The sequence below is a fragment of the Psittacula echo genome (assembly GCF_963264785.1).
Source record: "Psittacula echo genome assembly, chromosome: 23".
NCBI classification, from domain to species: Eukaryota; Metazoa; Chordata; class Aves; order Psittaciformes; family Psittacidae; genus Psittacula; species Psittacula echo.
The window spans coordinates 825,542-842,611 of NC_137748.1; the positions used below are offsets into that span (position 1 = coordinate 825,542).

The following is a 17,070-nucleotide window of genomic DNA, read 5'->3' on the forward strand; positions in this document are numbered from 1 at the left end:
ACCTGCGAGATGAAAGATCCCAGGGCAGTACAGAAAGGCCTCTACTAAAACTCCGGTGAGAAACAGCAGTTTAGAACCAGACTGAACAGGGCAGGCAGAAGAGAGAACTTCACCCTCCTTCTGCCAACAGTCTTGATTTCTCTCTTGTAGTAGCAACGCTATTTTAAATACTGAAGAGTTGGAGGCAGAAAGGTTTAAATTTAACTGCAGGGAGCAGACTGCATAGAACTGTGCTCATCTGGGTGTGGAAAGCAAAGACAACCTGAATTCAGCCCCAAGGGGAGAAGGCAAAGACCTATTTACTTCTGTAAAATACATGATGTCTGCAAACGCACTGATGCAGCCATGAGGAGGAAAGATGCTGCCCAAGCAACTGGAGGAATTTGTGTCTCCTGCACACAAAACCACCTTACAAATGGGGTTTAACTAAGATTTTAAACAGAGCACCAAATCAGGGCGATGGTGTATCAGGGATACAAGAACGCGACATCAAAGTGAGTCCGAACCGTGTGTCTGCTCCATTGGGCACAGAATTAAGCCAGCACTGGGTGCTCTGGGAAAATCCCATCAAGTTTTCCTGTCTGAGCAGTCAAGAGAGGGTTTCCAGAGAGCCAAGAGGTCCCTGAATGGTTTCTTGGCTCACCTGAGCAGAAGCATAATTACTGCTCTAAAGATGCTCAGTGCCTGGCTTTGCCAGTCACATTCCCTAAGGCTGGGATGAGGAAAAGCCCACTGTTACAGTCAGGGCATCAGGGAGTACATTTCAGACATGGTTCACATTAGAAAGAGACACCATAATTCAACAATTCACTTATTTCATGTGTGATGTGTGGGGCCCAAAATTGCCTCTGTTCAGTGCTGAGCACTTCCAACTGGCTAACATCATCCCAGTGCTGTCCATTCCCTTTTTCAGCCTGGAGGACAAACAAGGATCAGGTCTTCAGCCATCTGAGAGAGAAATGTGGTGCATGGAAAGCTGTAGCTCCCTGCCCTGGGTCAGGGCAATCCCAGGCAGAGCTACAGGCTGGGCAGAGAAGAGATTCAGAGCAGCCTGAGAAGGACCTGATGACTGTAAGGTCCTTTCCAACCCTAATCATTCTGTGGTTCTATGAAATGAGGATGTTGGAGCATTCAAAGCAGGTATGACCCTCCCATGTCAGCAACAGGGAAAAGTGCACAACTGCTCATACAGTGCAGAGCATTTGCCTTCCAGTAGGGAATTCTCCAGCCCCACATGTAGGCAGCCCAGGGACCAATGATCACTAACCTTGAGCAGCATCTCCTGCAGCGTGGTCCTCCAGGTTGGGAGTGGCTCCTACACCCGCCTCTTCAGCTGCTCCCAGTTCAGAGAAAGAAGGGGAAAACCATTATAAAAACAAGGATTAAGTTTAAAGACTTTGTGTCTGGAGAATTTATTTACCTCCCTGCTGATCCTGCCCATCCATGCTATGAGCAGGCCAGGAGCAGAAAGGGAATCAAGCCACACCAATGGTGGCTCTTGGTAGATCTGTTCAGCCTGAACTGTTCCAGACTGGAGGAGCGTGTCACAGCTCACATATCCTGGGTGGCAGGTTAGTACAAGCTCCCTCAGGTGCAGAAACAGGCTGGTAAGGAGCAGGAAGGACGTGGATTTAAATCCTCCCTCCTACCCTGCCTAGCACTCACCTTAATACCTAACTCTTACCTGAGCTCGACCTTCTCGGCGTCTATCACCTACCTCCCTGTAATGAGCTTTGCCGAGGCTATCTGACACCAGTAAATCCCAGTCTGACACTTCAGGAATCCTGGTACATTAGAGAAGCACAATCTTCTTCCCAGCAATGATGATTTGTCCTTACCAAAATTGTTTCAACTATTTGACTCCTTTCAAACCAACTAAATCAATTCTATTTCTGTGTCACAGTTCTGCAGCCAAACTAGGACTTCCTCTGTTTTCCCCTTATTTTCAGGACACACTGCAGCTTCCTGGCTCCCAGGTCCAGTCAGTTCCTGAACCAGAGAACGCACATCCTTGCTAGTAGAAAAGCCACTCTGTGTTTTTCCACCAGCAGCCTGGTTTATCCCACTGGATGTGGGATAGACAATTTGGCTGCCCAAGGGAGAGTGCTGGGGGCTCCTTTCAGTGTTCAGGCACTGGCAGAAACCCATTTCTACCCATCACCTGTCTGATGCTTACAGGAAAAGCCAATGCTGACCACACAGAGGACACATACTCGTTTGTCACATAGAGACCTGACTCTCCCAGGAGCTGCAAGACCCTCATCCCTCCCTGGAAAACCAGGCCTAGGTGCAGTGATTCCACATAGAGCATTCAGGCCGAATTAGCCACTTCATTTCCTCTGTATTACCCTTCAAACGTGCTGGCAGGCACGGAACGGCTGCAGTGGCCTGGTTTTCACCTGCCACTTCCCAGACACTCGCATGGGCTGGGCTGAGCAAGAGCACCCACGAGACAAGCAGCGAGGTCCTACAGCAAGCACCTCGCCAGCAGAATGCTGGCAGAGGGATGACAGGATCTGCAGGTGAGCACTGAGCCTGGAGATGGGAGGTGAAGCCACCACAGAGACACCAGCAAGAAAGATTGGCAGATGAGGAGCTGAGGAAGAGAGAAGAAAAGGCTGCGAGTTTCCTCCAGGATGGGGAAGGCAAGAGGACAACTGTAAGCTAGGAATGATGTCTGCAGGCCGTGGAGAAGAAGGAGCAAAGCACCAGGAACAAAGCACGCCTGCAGGAGGTCTCGTAGTGTTATTTTTAAGCACACAGCAGTCCAGCTCTCTGCTCTGCCTGCATCAAGAGATGAAACTGCACCTCGGTCTCCCTCACCTGTGGTTCCTTCTGGGATCTCCCCGTGCTGTTCGACACCACCCTGATCCTCGTGGTCTCCTTCCTCCACTAAAGGTGCTGTGGCATCTGAAAAACAATGCAGCTTTCACACAGCCGTCAAGTGGCAAATCCCTGCGGAGGCCAGGACGTGCCTGAAGAACTCAGGAAAGCACCCAACTCCCTCCCTGGAGCCAGTGCTTGTGGAGGGAGACACCCGAGCAGGACATAGCCAAGCCAGTATCACAGGGACACCAGGAGCTGTCCCCTCTGCCACACAGCCCACACATCTCCAGCATACTCCTCACGCAGCTGAAGCCTTTACTATGAATGGACTGAAAATACACAGCTGAAGACAGTCACGGGTGCCTGATGTGTGTGCACGGTGATGCTGTGCATGGGGCATCCCTAGTCTGAAGCAGGAAAGAATATCCCATCAGATACCTCCACAAACCATCTGAGCACCATGGCTGGGCTGCACTCCAGGTAGATATCTGCTCCATCTACCAGAGGGATGTCTGCTCGTCATGACAGTCCTGATCCAACTGGAAAGAGGGACAATATCCCTTCTGCACCAGCCAGGTTCTATGTACTGATTCCTTGAGGCACACACACAGGAACAGAGCCCATACCTCTACGGGACAGGGCTGGAACTGGTCAGCATCTCCATTCACCTTTGTTTAGCTGCATTTTTAATGCCTTTACCTGAAGTCTCCAAGAGGCAGATACTCAGGGTTAAAGCAGCCAGAGGAACACAACAAGTGCACTTAATTAAAATAGTGAGTAAGTCTCTACAGCCCTTCAGAATCAAGTTTATTCTACAAAGCTGGCATCCAGAGAACACTCTGGAGCAGCACAGACATGCCCCGAGTCCTACAATGTGAGCTTTACATAAACAGTAAGTTTTGGTTTCTGTAAAGACTCTGCCCATCCCATCATTGCAGCATGAATCACACTGGACCAATGAACGTGTGAATAAAGGGGGCGAAAAAAGAGCTGTGAGGTCCAGCTGACTCTGAGAGGGAACACAGCGATCAGGACGTGCTGCCAGTATCCTGGGGGAGCACAAGGATGGAAACCTCTGGCCCTGGGAGCTCACAGCATGGGACTGCTCCCAGCTACACTGAGCCAACGGGACCTTCCAGCCACTGTGCGAAGAGTCTTCAGGAAGCAAACTGCAAAGAACCTCCTGACCTATAATAAACACTTCACCTTCCCTTGCCTTCCAACCCACTCTCCACCTTTAAAGCTCATTATTTCACTCTGCAGAGTGGCAAATGTTACTTGTGATGAGACTAAAGAAGAGCACTTGTCCAAGAGTGCAGACACTGCTCCTAAGGAACCCCACCAGAACACAGCACAGTGAGTCTTTCACAAGGTTCACCACGACCCCATCCATCATGGATTCAAAGCAGTAAGTCAAAGAGCTCCCACCTTCCGTAGTTGGGGTGCTCTTAGCGTCAGATGTTTCAGAAACAGGCTCATCTGATCCATCATCAACTGGTATCTGAAGGGGATAGCCTGGAAAACATTCACATACTTACAACAAGGCCTCAGCTATGAGTTACGGCCTGTGTGTCACAAATTCTGATTGCTCAGATCCACAGCAGCAAGAAACTGTAACTGGAGGGTATAAAAATCCTGGACTAATAAGCAAGCAAAGCGTGAAAATGCCAACCAAAAGCACCAGTGTCACCATCAAAAGGAACAAGCAGAACCCCATCAACAAAAGAAAGCCCAGTGAACCGGACAGCCAGAAACAGCAAAGCATGGCCCAAGCAGGAAAGGAGATCTGAGCAACGAAGCACAAAGGATGTACAACTTCTGAGGCCCTGTTGTCCCCTCAGCCATTTCTGGAGCCACCAGAGCAGGCTGCTGGACACTTCCATGACACATTAGGTCTAATCATTGCAAACCAGCAATTGTTTGTAAAGGGCTCAGTGCAAAGAGTCGGTTGCAAAAGTCAGTTGTTGGAAGAGCAGGGCAAGAGGCACAGGGCTCCTCTCTGCAAGGAGTCTGGGCAAACTAAATAATGAGAACTGGAGAAAATGACTTGGAAAAGAAGATTCAAGCTGGCATAAGCAAAACCCCCAGGACCTGTGATGTGCAGAGCTGAGGCTACAAGCAGAGAGGAGCCACCAGACTGAAATGAGTTACAGAACCCGGGATGAATGGATGCTATGGATTCTCTTCAGGACAATTCTGTCTGGTGTAAGGGGTGGCCAAAGTACCTCAAGAAAAGAAAATTAAGATGATGTCTCTATGGAGCATAGCTGGGAGTGAGTCCCACAGGGCTGCTGGTGTTACATGGGTTCCAAGCTCAGCTGTGGAGCATGATGGAATGAGAAAGGAAAAGCTGCTTGAGAAATGCAGGTCTGAAATCTGGGGCAAAAGCATCCTGCATGGCCCCTGCTCCCAGCGCTCTGTTCAGTTCTCCCCATGTCCCTGTGCAGGTGAGGAAAGCAGGCAGCAAGCAGCACCCTTGAGCTGTGTCTCCAAAGAAAAGCAGTGCTCGATTTTTACAGCAAACCAAGGAGTGACCACAGAAACACAATGTGCAAAGCTGCAGCAGTAAGGGCATCATTAGTCTGGGGACCACAGCTTGCTCTGCTCTTGCTGTGAACATGAGAGCATCCTGTGAGCTACCCACTGTCCCCTGGCTGCAGGGTGACCTGCACACATCTCAAAGGAGCCCTCACACCCCACGCTGGTCATTCTTCTCTCAGCAGTGGGCAAGGCTGCAAGGCTTTCCACCACCTCCTCCTGGAGCTGCTCACCTGATGGGATGTGCTTCTCCTGAGCAGCTGCGTGGTCCTCCATCATGGTGACGTCCTGACGGTGCTCCGCCATCTCTCAGCAAAGTTACCTGCAGAGGGGAGTAAAACCAAAGCCCGTTAGGCACAGCCTGATACAGCTCCCTTGCACCTCCAGCCCCGCTGGGGTGTTCCCATCTGCTGCTCCATGGTACAGGCTTGGTTTGTCAGCCTGTTTCCAGAAGCAGTAAACATTCTACTGCACAACATCAGCCGCCAATGGCCTTCGTAAGAACAGGGAGTCATGGAATGATTTGGGTTGGAAGGGAGGGACCTTAAAGCTCCTCCAGCTCCAACCCCTGCCACAGGCAGGGACCCCTTCCACTGGAGCAGCTTGCTCCAAGCCCCTGTGTCCAACCTGGCCTTGAACACTGCCAGGGATGGGGCAGCCACAGCTTCTCTGGGCACCCTGTGCCAGCGCCTCAGCACCCTCACAGGGAAGAGCTTCTGCCTAAGAGCTCAGCTCAGTCTCCCCTCTGGCAGGTTAAAGCCATTGTCCCTTTGTCCAAAGCCCCACTCCAGATTTCTTGTGGTACTCTAGTAGGCAACACCATGGTGCAGAGGAAAGCTCAGACAAGAGGCTGGACACTGGAGCGGTGCTAAAACACAGTTTCTAATGTGCATCTATCTGCAGAAGGAGATGGAAGTCACCAACAAACATCATCCACTTGCGTGAAGCAGGGACCGTGTTGCTCCTGAGTCTCCGTGCTGGTCAGACAGACATTGCTTGTAGTTGTTAATGTCCCAATAGCTGTTGTAATTACAGCAGTGATTAATAACCAGCTATTGTGTAATGACATGTGGGCTGCGACCCTCAGCAGTGGGTGAACCCATCAGTGCAGCTTAGGTTACCCACAGCAAGGGGGTAGCCTCAGCAAGACTACTGCAATTCAATTCCTGTCTTAGCTACAAAGCCATTTGAAAGGACGGTACTAAAGGAAGCTTGGGAACTTGCCTTGAAAGGAACTCACATGTAAAAATGGAAGTATAAATTAAGTACCTCATTTTTGCTCAGACGTGACACTGATTATACCCTGGTCTCATCTGGCCACTGCCTGACGTTATTTACAGGTCTACTTACCACTGAAATACTAAAATATGATGCTAACCTTTAGTGCACAGGCCACAGAAGCAACTTGGGCATGAGCATCAATGTGAAATGATACACAAATGTGCTGCTCTTGTGTGTGCATGTACGGAAGAGGGACCTCTCTGCCCCAAACACACAGAGGGTCTGGGTACAGCACCTTTCCCCACGCACTGACCTGTCTGTTAGTAGGAAAACATGGATACGAGCAGCAGTTCCCACCCCACTCACAAGTGGTGGTCCCCAACAATCCTTCCCAGCCCAGCTCAGTTCACTCAGCATCCGCAAACAGGAACATCTTTGCTTCCCAACCGCAGACCCAGAGGCAAACTGCTCCCATATCCACTGTGCTGGATTTAAATGAGGCTGTTTTCTCATTCTGCCTCTTTCTCTCTCTTCCTCCCACCCGATCATTTGGAGAAGAGCAATTAGTGTCTCCCACAACCTCCCTGGAAAGATGCAGCTTTGCCTCTGGACTAGAATTTCTTGGGGCACCATGCGGAGAGGATGCTGGCTTGAGAGCTGGTGAGCTTGTTCAGCCCACCAGAGGCTCTGCTGCTGCATGGGGACAGGGGACACAGCACAGGCCTTCCACTACTCCTCTGCAGAATATTTAGCATCTGAGCACCCCTGGCACAGCAGCAGTGAGCCATGAGTCAGCACAAGCCCTGCTCCCCACTGTCCTGCCAGGGCTTAGTTCAGCACTAAGCAAGGGCAGGGTGTTTGTGAGAGCTGCTGATCCTGCTCTGCCTGAGCTCTCTAACACTGCTCTGCACACAGGGACAGCCCTGTTCCCACTGAGCTCCACACATGGCAGGATTCAGCACCTCAGAGCTAAAGGACTGGAGGTGGGTTCAGGAAGATGCAGCCATTAATGTTTCAGAGGCAAGAGAGAAAGAGCTGCCAGGAAGAGCTGGCTTGTCCCAAGCCCCTCTCCAGGTTTCCTGCAGCCCCTTTAGGCACTGGAGCTGCTCTGAGGTCTCCCCTTCAGGAGCCTTCTCTTCTCCAGGCTGACCCAGCCCAGCTCTCTCAGCCTGGCTCCATAGGAGAGGTCTTGCTTTTATCTTGGTTTTAGCTGAAAAATCTTGCTTTCAGCTGAAGAGGTAACGCCTTTCTCACAAGCTGCCCCTCCCCATGGGCAGCATTTCCCACCGCTTTGCCCTGCAGGGCTGAGATTGAAAGCCGTTACAACAGTGCTGATGAAATTTCACCAGCACCAGATAAGCAAATAAATAACATTCAGCACACAAAGTGACCCAGTGGGTGAGGAGTGAGTCGCCAGCACCATTATCTCTGTGCTGCAAAGCTCTCCCAGCAGAATTTGAAGTACCAGCTAATCACACACAGTCCTCTTCAGCAGGAGCAGCATCTACAAAGACATTTTTATGCCTCTCCAATGGATGCTGAACTTCATTTTCTCTCCCTCTTTCTTTTCCATCCTTTGTAGATGTCAGCTAAGAGCATCACTCACTCCAAACCGTAGTGAAGATGCGGAGTTTTGGGACAGATCTGTCCTGCTGAAACTAAGAATTGCTTATATGCAAACCCCTTTGGGTTGTTACTCAGGTAACAAATTCATGTGACTCAAGAGAATTTAAGCCTTATTAAAGTGCATATTTTAGATTAGACTGCTTAAAGATGGTGTGAAAACATTGAAACAAGTCCATAATGCTAATCCTGGTTTTCCTTTTGAGTGGGGGAAGGGGAAATCCCTCTTAGGGAAAAACAAAACCATTAAGGGGAAAAATTATTCTAAAACAGTCTAAAAAGTGTAAAACCAGCCCCACCTTAAAGTGATGCTTCAGTAATGGACAATTGCAGCAAGCAGAGCTGCGCTGCGCTAACTTCAGCAGCACCCTCTGCTCGCCAGATAAAGCACAAACCCTCTGAAGAATCTTATCCTTTCCCAGCAGAACTCCTCTTGTTAAGCAGGAACACTATCTAGAAGGCAACAGCCTATCCCAAAACTAACAGCCTCCCCAAACCTGGCTCTTTGCAAACCTGCAGCCCTTTGGGCAGCAGTGAGCAGGGCCATTGAGCTGTGCTATGGGGTGCATGAGGAGGGGAACAGCAAAGTTTTTGCTGGGAGGAACAGGAGGAACGGGCTCAGCCCAGGAGCAACCCTCAATCACTTCAATAGCATTTCACAGCTGAACCTGGCCCCAGGACAGTCCCTGCAGGCCTGTGGTGTACAAAATGTTAGGGGCTAGAAGCCAAAATAGCAATTTACTCCCCAAAGCACACAGCACCACAAAGCCATAAGGAAAAGCCTTAAGTGAAATGATGTGACCCTTTAACAGCCATCGACAGCACTCAAGTTGAGGTGAGGAAATGAAAGCTATTAGTCAGCTCAAGGCCCACAAGGCATTTAAAGAGGAAAGAAGTATTTTCCTTGTGGAGTTTGGCAAGGATACTGAAAGCAACCACTGCTCTCACAGGGCTCTGAGAGTAGAGCCTTTCAGCTCGAGGTGATGGTCCCCACATTGCCTGCAAACCCACCACCACTGCTTGTCCAAACCCATGCCAGCCTGACCCAGCTTCCTCTCCTCCAGAGCCACATCCCTGCCACCATCCTGCACTCATGCCCAGAACTGAGCCAGAATTAAAGCACTGCTCTTCCCCTGCTGCCCATCCTGCAAATGTGTTTTCTAAATAGCCTGCTAGGCTTGAAGGCATCAGTAAAGTGGCTTGGTCTGGTCTGGCAACAGCAGCAAAAGCAGCACTGTTTGAGCAAAGCTTGGTGCATGGCAATCTCCTCTCCCAGCAAGCCCACACTGAACACTGCTGCAGCCTTCCTCCAAAAGGAACCATGATGACAGCTATACACACTGCTCCATAAAGAGGGAAGGAGAACAGGGAAGATCCAAACAAACCCAACTTATAAAAGAAAATTAAATCAATAAATGAACGAAATACATGAACACCCGTAAACCCTGTTTATAGGGCACAAACCAGTCCTGGGTGTTGGAAGTAAACTTCTCCCATAAAGCAGCATGTCCCTGCTGCCTGGTGACCCCTCTGCGTTGAAGACCATGAGCACCCACACAGCCCCAGGCCCTGTCTGCAGCAGCAATTCCAGCACAGGCAGCAAACAGGCATCCCGACATCTCTTTGGAGTGCAGCCAGGACCCGTCAGCATGCCTGCCAGCACAGCTACAGCAGAGCCCCCACCCCGCTGCCATCACCACAAACCACCTCCAGCACTCTCCGCCCAGCAGGACTGAGATGCCAAAGGAGGTCGGGCAGCGCTGAAGTCTTAAGCCCTTGGCAAAAGGTTTCTCTGCACTAAAAGGTAACTAAAAGCCAGGCTGAAAACAACGTACCCTATTGAGAGCAGCCCAGCGGGGGAGATGCTGGTACCCCACAGCTGGGGTTCCGTGGTGCTCAGCGCTGTGTCATCTGCGCCGCACAACATCAGCAGCACTGTCACAAAGGAGCACAAACAGGCATCCCCGCAACCATGCTGGTGCCAGGAGATGGGTGCTCCCACAATGCCCAGCCAAGGGAATGGGTCAGCAGCTGCACCCCACTCCAGCCACAGGCCCAGGATCAATGGGACACGATCCAACAGGCCCCAGATTATCCCGGTCACAGAGGCAGAGCCTGGGTGTGCAGCAATCCCAACTGCGCAGCCCCAGGGATCACGAGTGTGGGAATGGCTCCATTTACATACGCACAAACCCCAAAATAAAGGAGGCGTTGGCAGATCTTTTGCAGCACAGGGGGGTTACAGCCACACAGTGTAAGGAAACAGAGATTTCAGCAGCAGGCGAGTGCAATGAGAGATCCCGGCTGGATTTGCACACTCTGGTACTCACCAACGGGTCCAACCAGCTCTCACACCAGCCACAGAATGGCCAAGCATCATCCAGACAGAGTGAAGCCTCCTGGCCCCTATGCTGTGTGCTCAGGCACAGCCCTCCTCCTCCTCAGTACTAATGAGTGAGTGCTCGCTCTTCGAAAACAAACTCACCAAACATAAGCTATGTGAGTATTACCTCTGAAAGGTGATCAAACACAAACAGGCTTTCAAATAGAGCATCAGTCCGTCTGAATTACATCATTCAAATGGAGTGACAGCCCCATGAAGCAGCATCAGCCTGAAAGGCTGTTCATAATTCATAAGCAACTTCCTTTTCATCTTTGTGTACGTCTCCAAGCACTGCTTTTCCGAGAAGCTGACAGAGGCAGGAATATGGATAGTGATAGCATTAATCACAGCCACTAATATGCAGGGAGCTGAGAAATTCCTTGGAGTTGGAAAAAGCTAGAAAAACTTCCTCCAGGTTCAAAGACAGACAAATACCTCTTACAACAATAGGAGGGAAAAAGAAACAGTCTCAAAAATGTGTATTTTGTCATCTGTTTTTTGCTCTTTTTCCCCACATTTTCCCCATGTTATATCTCAAGTGACTCCTTGGAAGCCTGGAACTTTTGACTCCTTTCTTTGGGAGATGGACATCTCCGATGCAGACATGAGGTGGGTTTGGGTTCACAGCAGAACAGCTTTGAGGCCCAGGAACATCATCACAGCAAGGAGGGTCACGCTGGCTTCATGTACACCCACCTGGGACCCAAAGGTTACTGAAACTAGGCAAGAAGCAACTCCCACACCAGGTCATGGCATATTACCAGGTCTGGGAAGAAGACGGGGAAAGGTGAGGGTGGTAAGAGGGCACAGAAGCCCCATTCAACGAAATGCCACAATTCTGTACAAACAGCATCAAAAGGGAAGAGAAAAGCTGGGTTCAAAGACATAAGGACTTAGGAAGCTGTCAGTAAATAGCTCTTACAAAGCACAGCCAAGAGCCCTGGGAGCTGACTGCTGGGGTCACCAGCTGGCAAAGGTCTCCAGGGCATGCTAGAGAAAAGCCAAGGGATGCTCACGTGCTGACAAGTTCCTCAGAGCTGCTGAGAATTAAACTAACAGAATTTGCCATCCCAAAGCAGCTTAGGCCCAGTTCAGCAGCTGCCTCCAAGCAGGGTGGCAATTAGGAGACAGGATTATCCAAGGACACAACTCCAGCCTGAGCTGCAAGAGTAGCTCAACTCAGATGGGAAATGGTTTTATCTGCATGTCTCTGTTCAAATAAAAGGGCACCATGAAGGTGGCATCTTCCAAGAATAGGAATGTGCTGGGAATCACCTGACAAGTGTTCTGCAATGTAGGGATAGCAACCCTAAACTTGCATCAATCGCTAACGACAGAAGCACAAAGTGGTTACCAAAGCCATCATTATTCCCATATTCATAGAATCGCAGACTGGTTTTGATTGGAAGGGACCTTAAATCTCATCCAGCTCCAACCCCTGCCACGGGCAGGGACCCCTTCCACGGGCAGGGACCCCTTCCACGGGCAGGGACCCCTTCCACTGGAGCAGCTTGCTCCAAGCCCCTGTGTCCAACCTGGCCTTGAACACTGCCAGGGATGGGGCAGCCACAGCTTCTCTGGGCACCCTGGGCCAGCGCCTCAGCACCCTCACAGGGAAGAACTTCTCCTAAGATCTATCTCCATCTTCCCTGCAAGGGGAGCAGAGATGTAAAGCCTTGTCACGGAGCAGGCTGGGGATGGTGGGTGTCAGCTCTCTGCATCACCCTTCCCGTTCCATACTATGATGCAAAGATCAGGCTGTCTCTAAGGCCACTAACTTTAGTAGATTAAAGCTCTGATCAGAGGGGCTTACACAGCAGCAAAAGGAAGCCCCAGCAGTTTTAAAGCTTGCCCTGTCTGCTCAGCAGGCTCTCTGTGAACAGAAGAGAAGCCTCTTTGGCAGGATTTACCTTTGGATTTCCCCCCAGCCCCCTGCTAGAGTATCCTGCATTTCACAGAGCCATGACATACTCTGTGGATAAATTCTTCCTGCCTCAAAATCCTGCTTGCTTGGGAAGCCTTTAAGCAGTTGAAAATGCAGAGCGGATCAAAAAGAAGGCAGAAGATCTTATTTACCAGCTAATTCTCTTTGACTTTTCCTATCCCAGGCTCAGCCCAAGCCACTGGAAATCAGAGCATCCTCCTGCTGCTCACCAGCACTCAGGCTTGCACCAGGAATTATCTGATGAACAGAAAATGATGGAAAAGCCCAATATTTACCTAATGGGGTAACTGGTTTAAACTTAGAGGAAGATCAGGTTAGATATAAGGAAGAAGCCTTTTACTGGGAGGGTGGTGAGGCATCTGCAGGCAGCAGATCAGCTTCCTTCCCCTACCTCTCCCTGAGCAAAGGCAGACAATGCTGCTGTGGTTGGTGCTAGGCTGAAATGATGCCGGCACGGAGATCAACGAGCAACCAGAAGCTTCCTAAATTAAGAAAATATTAAGAGAAGAAAACTTCACTTACACCTGTGAATGGACCTGAAAATTTGGGCACTTCATATTGCCTTCCATCTTAACCGAGGCAACAATGCGTGCATGTGTGCAGCACCACAGGAAGGGCCTAAAATAGATACCTGGCCTCAGAGTAGCAATGTTTTAACTAGGGAAAGATGCAAAGAACGAAGCCCCTGCCTCAAAAGTGGGCAGAGCAAGGCTGCAATTCCACCAGCCAGGCTTGGTCCTTATTCCTTACACCCCCAGCACTACTCCAACACCCCACTGGGAGGTGGTTCAAGGCACTAAACCAGCAGAAACTGAATCCTTATCAGCCGAGTTGGCGTGTGATAGTGGTGCTATGGGGCACCTCACCTGGCTTTAGAGCACCAACACAGCAGAGGGTGAAGGTGTGGGACACCAGCACAAGCCTCCATCCAGGTTTTGCCTCCAGCCTGTGTCAAGACACAAGGTATGTGTTTATTGCTCTGATCTCTGCTGCTCCTCTTCCTTTGATTTCACAGTGCTGACAACATTTGCTGCACCCTGACAGAAGCTCTGTGAATATTCAATGGTGCCACAGTAATGAAGATATTAAATATAAAACCTTCTTCCTGCCACAGCTCCATCTTGCAAATGTGAGTGATCCTGCTCAGAGTGACTGAAGCAGGAAAGTGCTGCGGACATGAACCTTCTCAGGGCAAGGAAAACTATTCAAGGTATCTTCTCAGGTTGGCCTTCACTTCTTAGCCATTTTGAGCTGTTTCAACACATGGATCCACATTAGAACAATGACAACAGCACCATCTGCTCCAGCTACTGCAATACCACTGTGGATGGCATCACTCTTCCAGTGACAGAAAGCCTGTCCCAGGGAAGAAGCCAAGTCAGGTGAGTTTTCCCAGGGAGCACTGTTTCACTTCTGCAGAATCCAAGACTGCAGAGCTCCTGGCTGCAGAGATTGCAGATGCAGAGGGGAGACTGAGATGAGCTCTCAGGCAGAAGCTCTTCCCTGTGAGGGTGCTGAGGCGCTGGCCCAGGGTGCCCAGAGAAGCTGTGGCTGCCCCATCCCTGGCAGTGTTCAAGGCCAGGCTGGACAGGGCTTGGAGCAAGCTGCTCCAGTGGAAGGTGTCCCTGGCCATGGAACTGGATGAGCTTTAGGGTCGCTTCCAAACAAACCATTCCATGACTCTATGAAAAAGCACAGCTTACCACCGCAGCAAGAACACAGGTTCCTACACAACCTGTGACAAACCCTCACAACATGGCTTGTCCACAGTGCTTACTTCACCAAGCCATTACATTTAGCCATTTGATACCCAAACTGGGCACCAAGTAGCCTTTGGCTCCATAGTGTCCAGTTCCAGCATCCCAGGGATGACTGACAGCGCCAGAACGCAGCAGATGCCTTACCAGGACAGGCTCTCTATAAATACAGGGAACGAGTCACACACCTTTGACACAGTGGTTTCTTACCCTAGAAAGAAACAAACATGACAGATCTCACAAGTTTTCAGGGCTTTAGCAGGACCTGCCTCATTCCAGCAGTCACCATGCAACAAGACAGGGCTCAAAGGGGGAAATTTTAGCTTCTGTTTAGCTTTTCTGCATTACTTTTGCTTTTCGTGACAAAGAGACATCTCACATGAGGTCAAAAGTCAAGAGTGTATTTCCTGAATGCCTTTTTTTCTTGTTAAGGCCAAAAGACACAAACAATAGGACATTCATCAAGCATTTCTGCTGCTCTCACATCTCCCTTGTCATGTTATTGCATGGGAACTGGTGCCTGTTCCGGCCCTGGGTTTCATACAGCATGCATGAACAGTCAAGCAGTGCAGTGGGCAGCAGCAGCACCTCCCAATACCCAGCACAAGTTATCATGGCTTGAGAGGCAGAGCTCTTGCTTCAAAAAGAACAACCCAACAGAATCTTCATTTGTACCTTTATTTCTCAGTACAAAGAAGCAGTTTGCACCATGCTAAGACACAAGACAAGGAATTTCAAGTGAGGATGAACAGCAAATCAAAACCTCTGTACACAAAACACATCCCTGCTTAGCACTGGGATGTCTCTTTCCAGCTGGTCTTGGCCCAATTTGGGTCACTGGGGATAGCAATCAGGCTTGTCTTGATGCTAGTTTTACTGAGCTGACAAGCAGCTTTGCAACAAAAGCAGATGCAGGCAGTGTGAACAGTGACAACCCACAGGGGAACCCAGGCCATAAATTCAGCCAGAGTTGTAAAATCATTATCTCCCCTCCTCACCAAAGGCTAACGGAGGAGCAAGTTTAAAATAAATCAGAATCCATGGGCATTTCATCCTCCCCAGGAATTAGCAGGAAGGCTGGCTGCTGCCAATGGTCCTTTCCACAGGGATGAAAGGTGGAAACTGGCTGAATTTCAACCTGCCCCAAGTCAAGGAATTCAGGCTCAATCTTCCCCACTACATTTGTTAAAAGTAAATGAGGTGCAATCAGTCTCCTTGGGGATTTTATCCCCTTTCAGCTCTAAACGCAGCTCTGCTGTCACATGTGCTGCAGAGCCTTACTTCTTGCTTAAAATAATGTTGCTCCTGCTCTCAGGTTACAAGGGATCCATTCATGTCCATAAGGTCATGAGCTCTCTCTCAATCTGTAATACAAAGGCTGGAATAAACAGGGCTGCTGGTGTTTCAGTGCGTGAACAGAGCCGGTCCTTGCAGAGGCTCCGACCACACCTAGAGCCAGAGTGCTTTGTCACAGCCTTACCGAGGGAGGCAGCAGCACTCGCTGCCGCTGGAAGATCCCTGCATCATAGTATGGCCCGGGAAGGGTGATCCAGGGTAATGAACCATTCCATGGTTCCATGATCTGCACACAAACTCAGCTACAACTACAGTACAGGATTCCTCCATTTATGAACATAAGCACCAAGAGGCTCTTGGAGGTTGACAGAGCAAACAAGCCCATGGAATCAAAAGCTCCTCCGTAAGGGGAGTACACGAGCAACAATAACTCAGGAAATGTGCTCTGGAGCTGAACATGAACCTCAGACAGCCGTGACAATAAACCCTATTATTAGACACAGTAAAAGCAGTGCCATACTTGAGAGATTAAGCATTAATAAGTGCCTTCACATTCAACAGTATTCATGGCTCTGCCTCTCACCCAGAGGAACCTGGGGGAAGGGAGGAGCTGGTGGGGAAATTCAGCTAACAGTAAAGGCAAAGCTCATGCAAAGCAGGCTACAAAGCCATAGAATAAGAGGCAGTGATAGAGCTCACAGTGCTGCAGGTGAGACAGTCCCCATGCTGGAAGCCCAGAATACCCTGTTTCAGTCCCATCCTTTCTGAACCCATTCTCTTGCTTACTGATGGACAGTGACTCCAGGCAACACTCGAGCATATCTTTCAGCTGGACTTCTTTCCTGCTTTCCTTCCTGTTCCCAACAGCAGCACTTAATACTTCTGTAATACCTGCCTCCGGGGCCCTCCAGCACTGCACCAGAAGATGCCAAGGGAAAGGCACTTTGGTTTCTGTCCAATTTGGAGATGTCTCTTGTTAAAATCTACTTCCACAGGCCCCTGCAGCGAGCTCCAGGGCAGCACCGTCTGTCATGCTGATGAGGAAGCAGGTAAAACCGCATGTAAGGCAGTAACTTGCTTAGGGTAAAGTAAGTGGGAGCTGAAAACGAACCACAAAAGGCCATTCTGATCTTGGATTAAATCCCAGCTTTAGGCTCACTAATGCCTGATGTCTGACACCACAAAACACAGCTACCAGCAAAGAGCACATGAAGCTCCACTTCTGTGACACAGCCACATAAACCAGCACCATCGGAGATCTCACCTTAACACACAAAGGTAACTTAGTCCCAGCAACTCTTACCCCATCATATCCAGGATCTGCAGTGGGAGGGTAATAAAATCCTCAGCACTCGCAGGGAGCTGGTCAGCACTTCGTACAAGGTAGGTCAGCATTAGGGAAGGAACACAAGCTACAGCTACGAATCTTGGGTTACCTTTGCTCCTGACCATATGCACTCTCTCAGGTCTAAGTTGCATTT

The 17,070-nt window shown here is 49.8% G+C and overlaps 1 protein-coding gene across 4 annotated transcripts in view; it reads right to left on the reverse strand.

The window, feature by feature from the left end:
* The window catches only part of MAPT (microtubule associated protein tau), a 48,702-nt gene that overhangs the window by 21,359 nt on the left and 10,273 nt on the right, over window positions 1–17,070 (reverse strand). For 3 of the 4 annotated variants that reach the window (XM_080633211.1, XM_080633212.1, XM_080633213.1), the window contains exons 3-6: window positions 5,598–5,686; window positions 4,255–4,341; window positions 2,824–2,910; window positions 1,268–1,333 (exon numbers count right to left, since the gene is read on the reverse strand). In XM_080633211.1, coding sequence (XP_080489337.1) covers window positions 1,268–1,333; window positions 2,824–2,910; window positions 4,255–4,341; window positions 5,598–5,670 — 313 coding nt within the window. In that variant the 5' untranslated portion in view covers window positions 5,671–5,686. Of the gene's footprint in view, window positions 1–1,263; window positions 1,334–2,823; window positions 2,911–4,254; window positions 4,342–5,597; window positions 5,687–17,070 lie in introns of all 4 variants that reach the window. The other variant, XM_080633210.1, reaches the window with a different exon arrangement.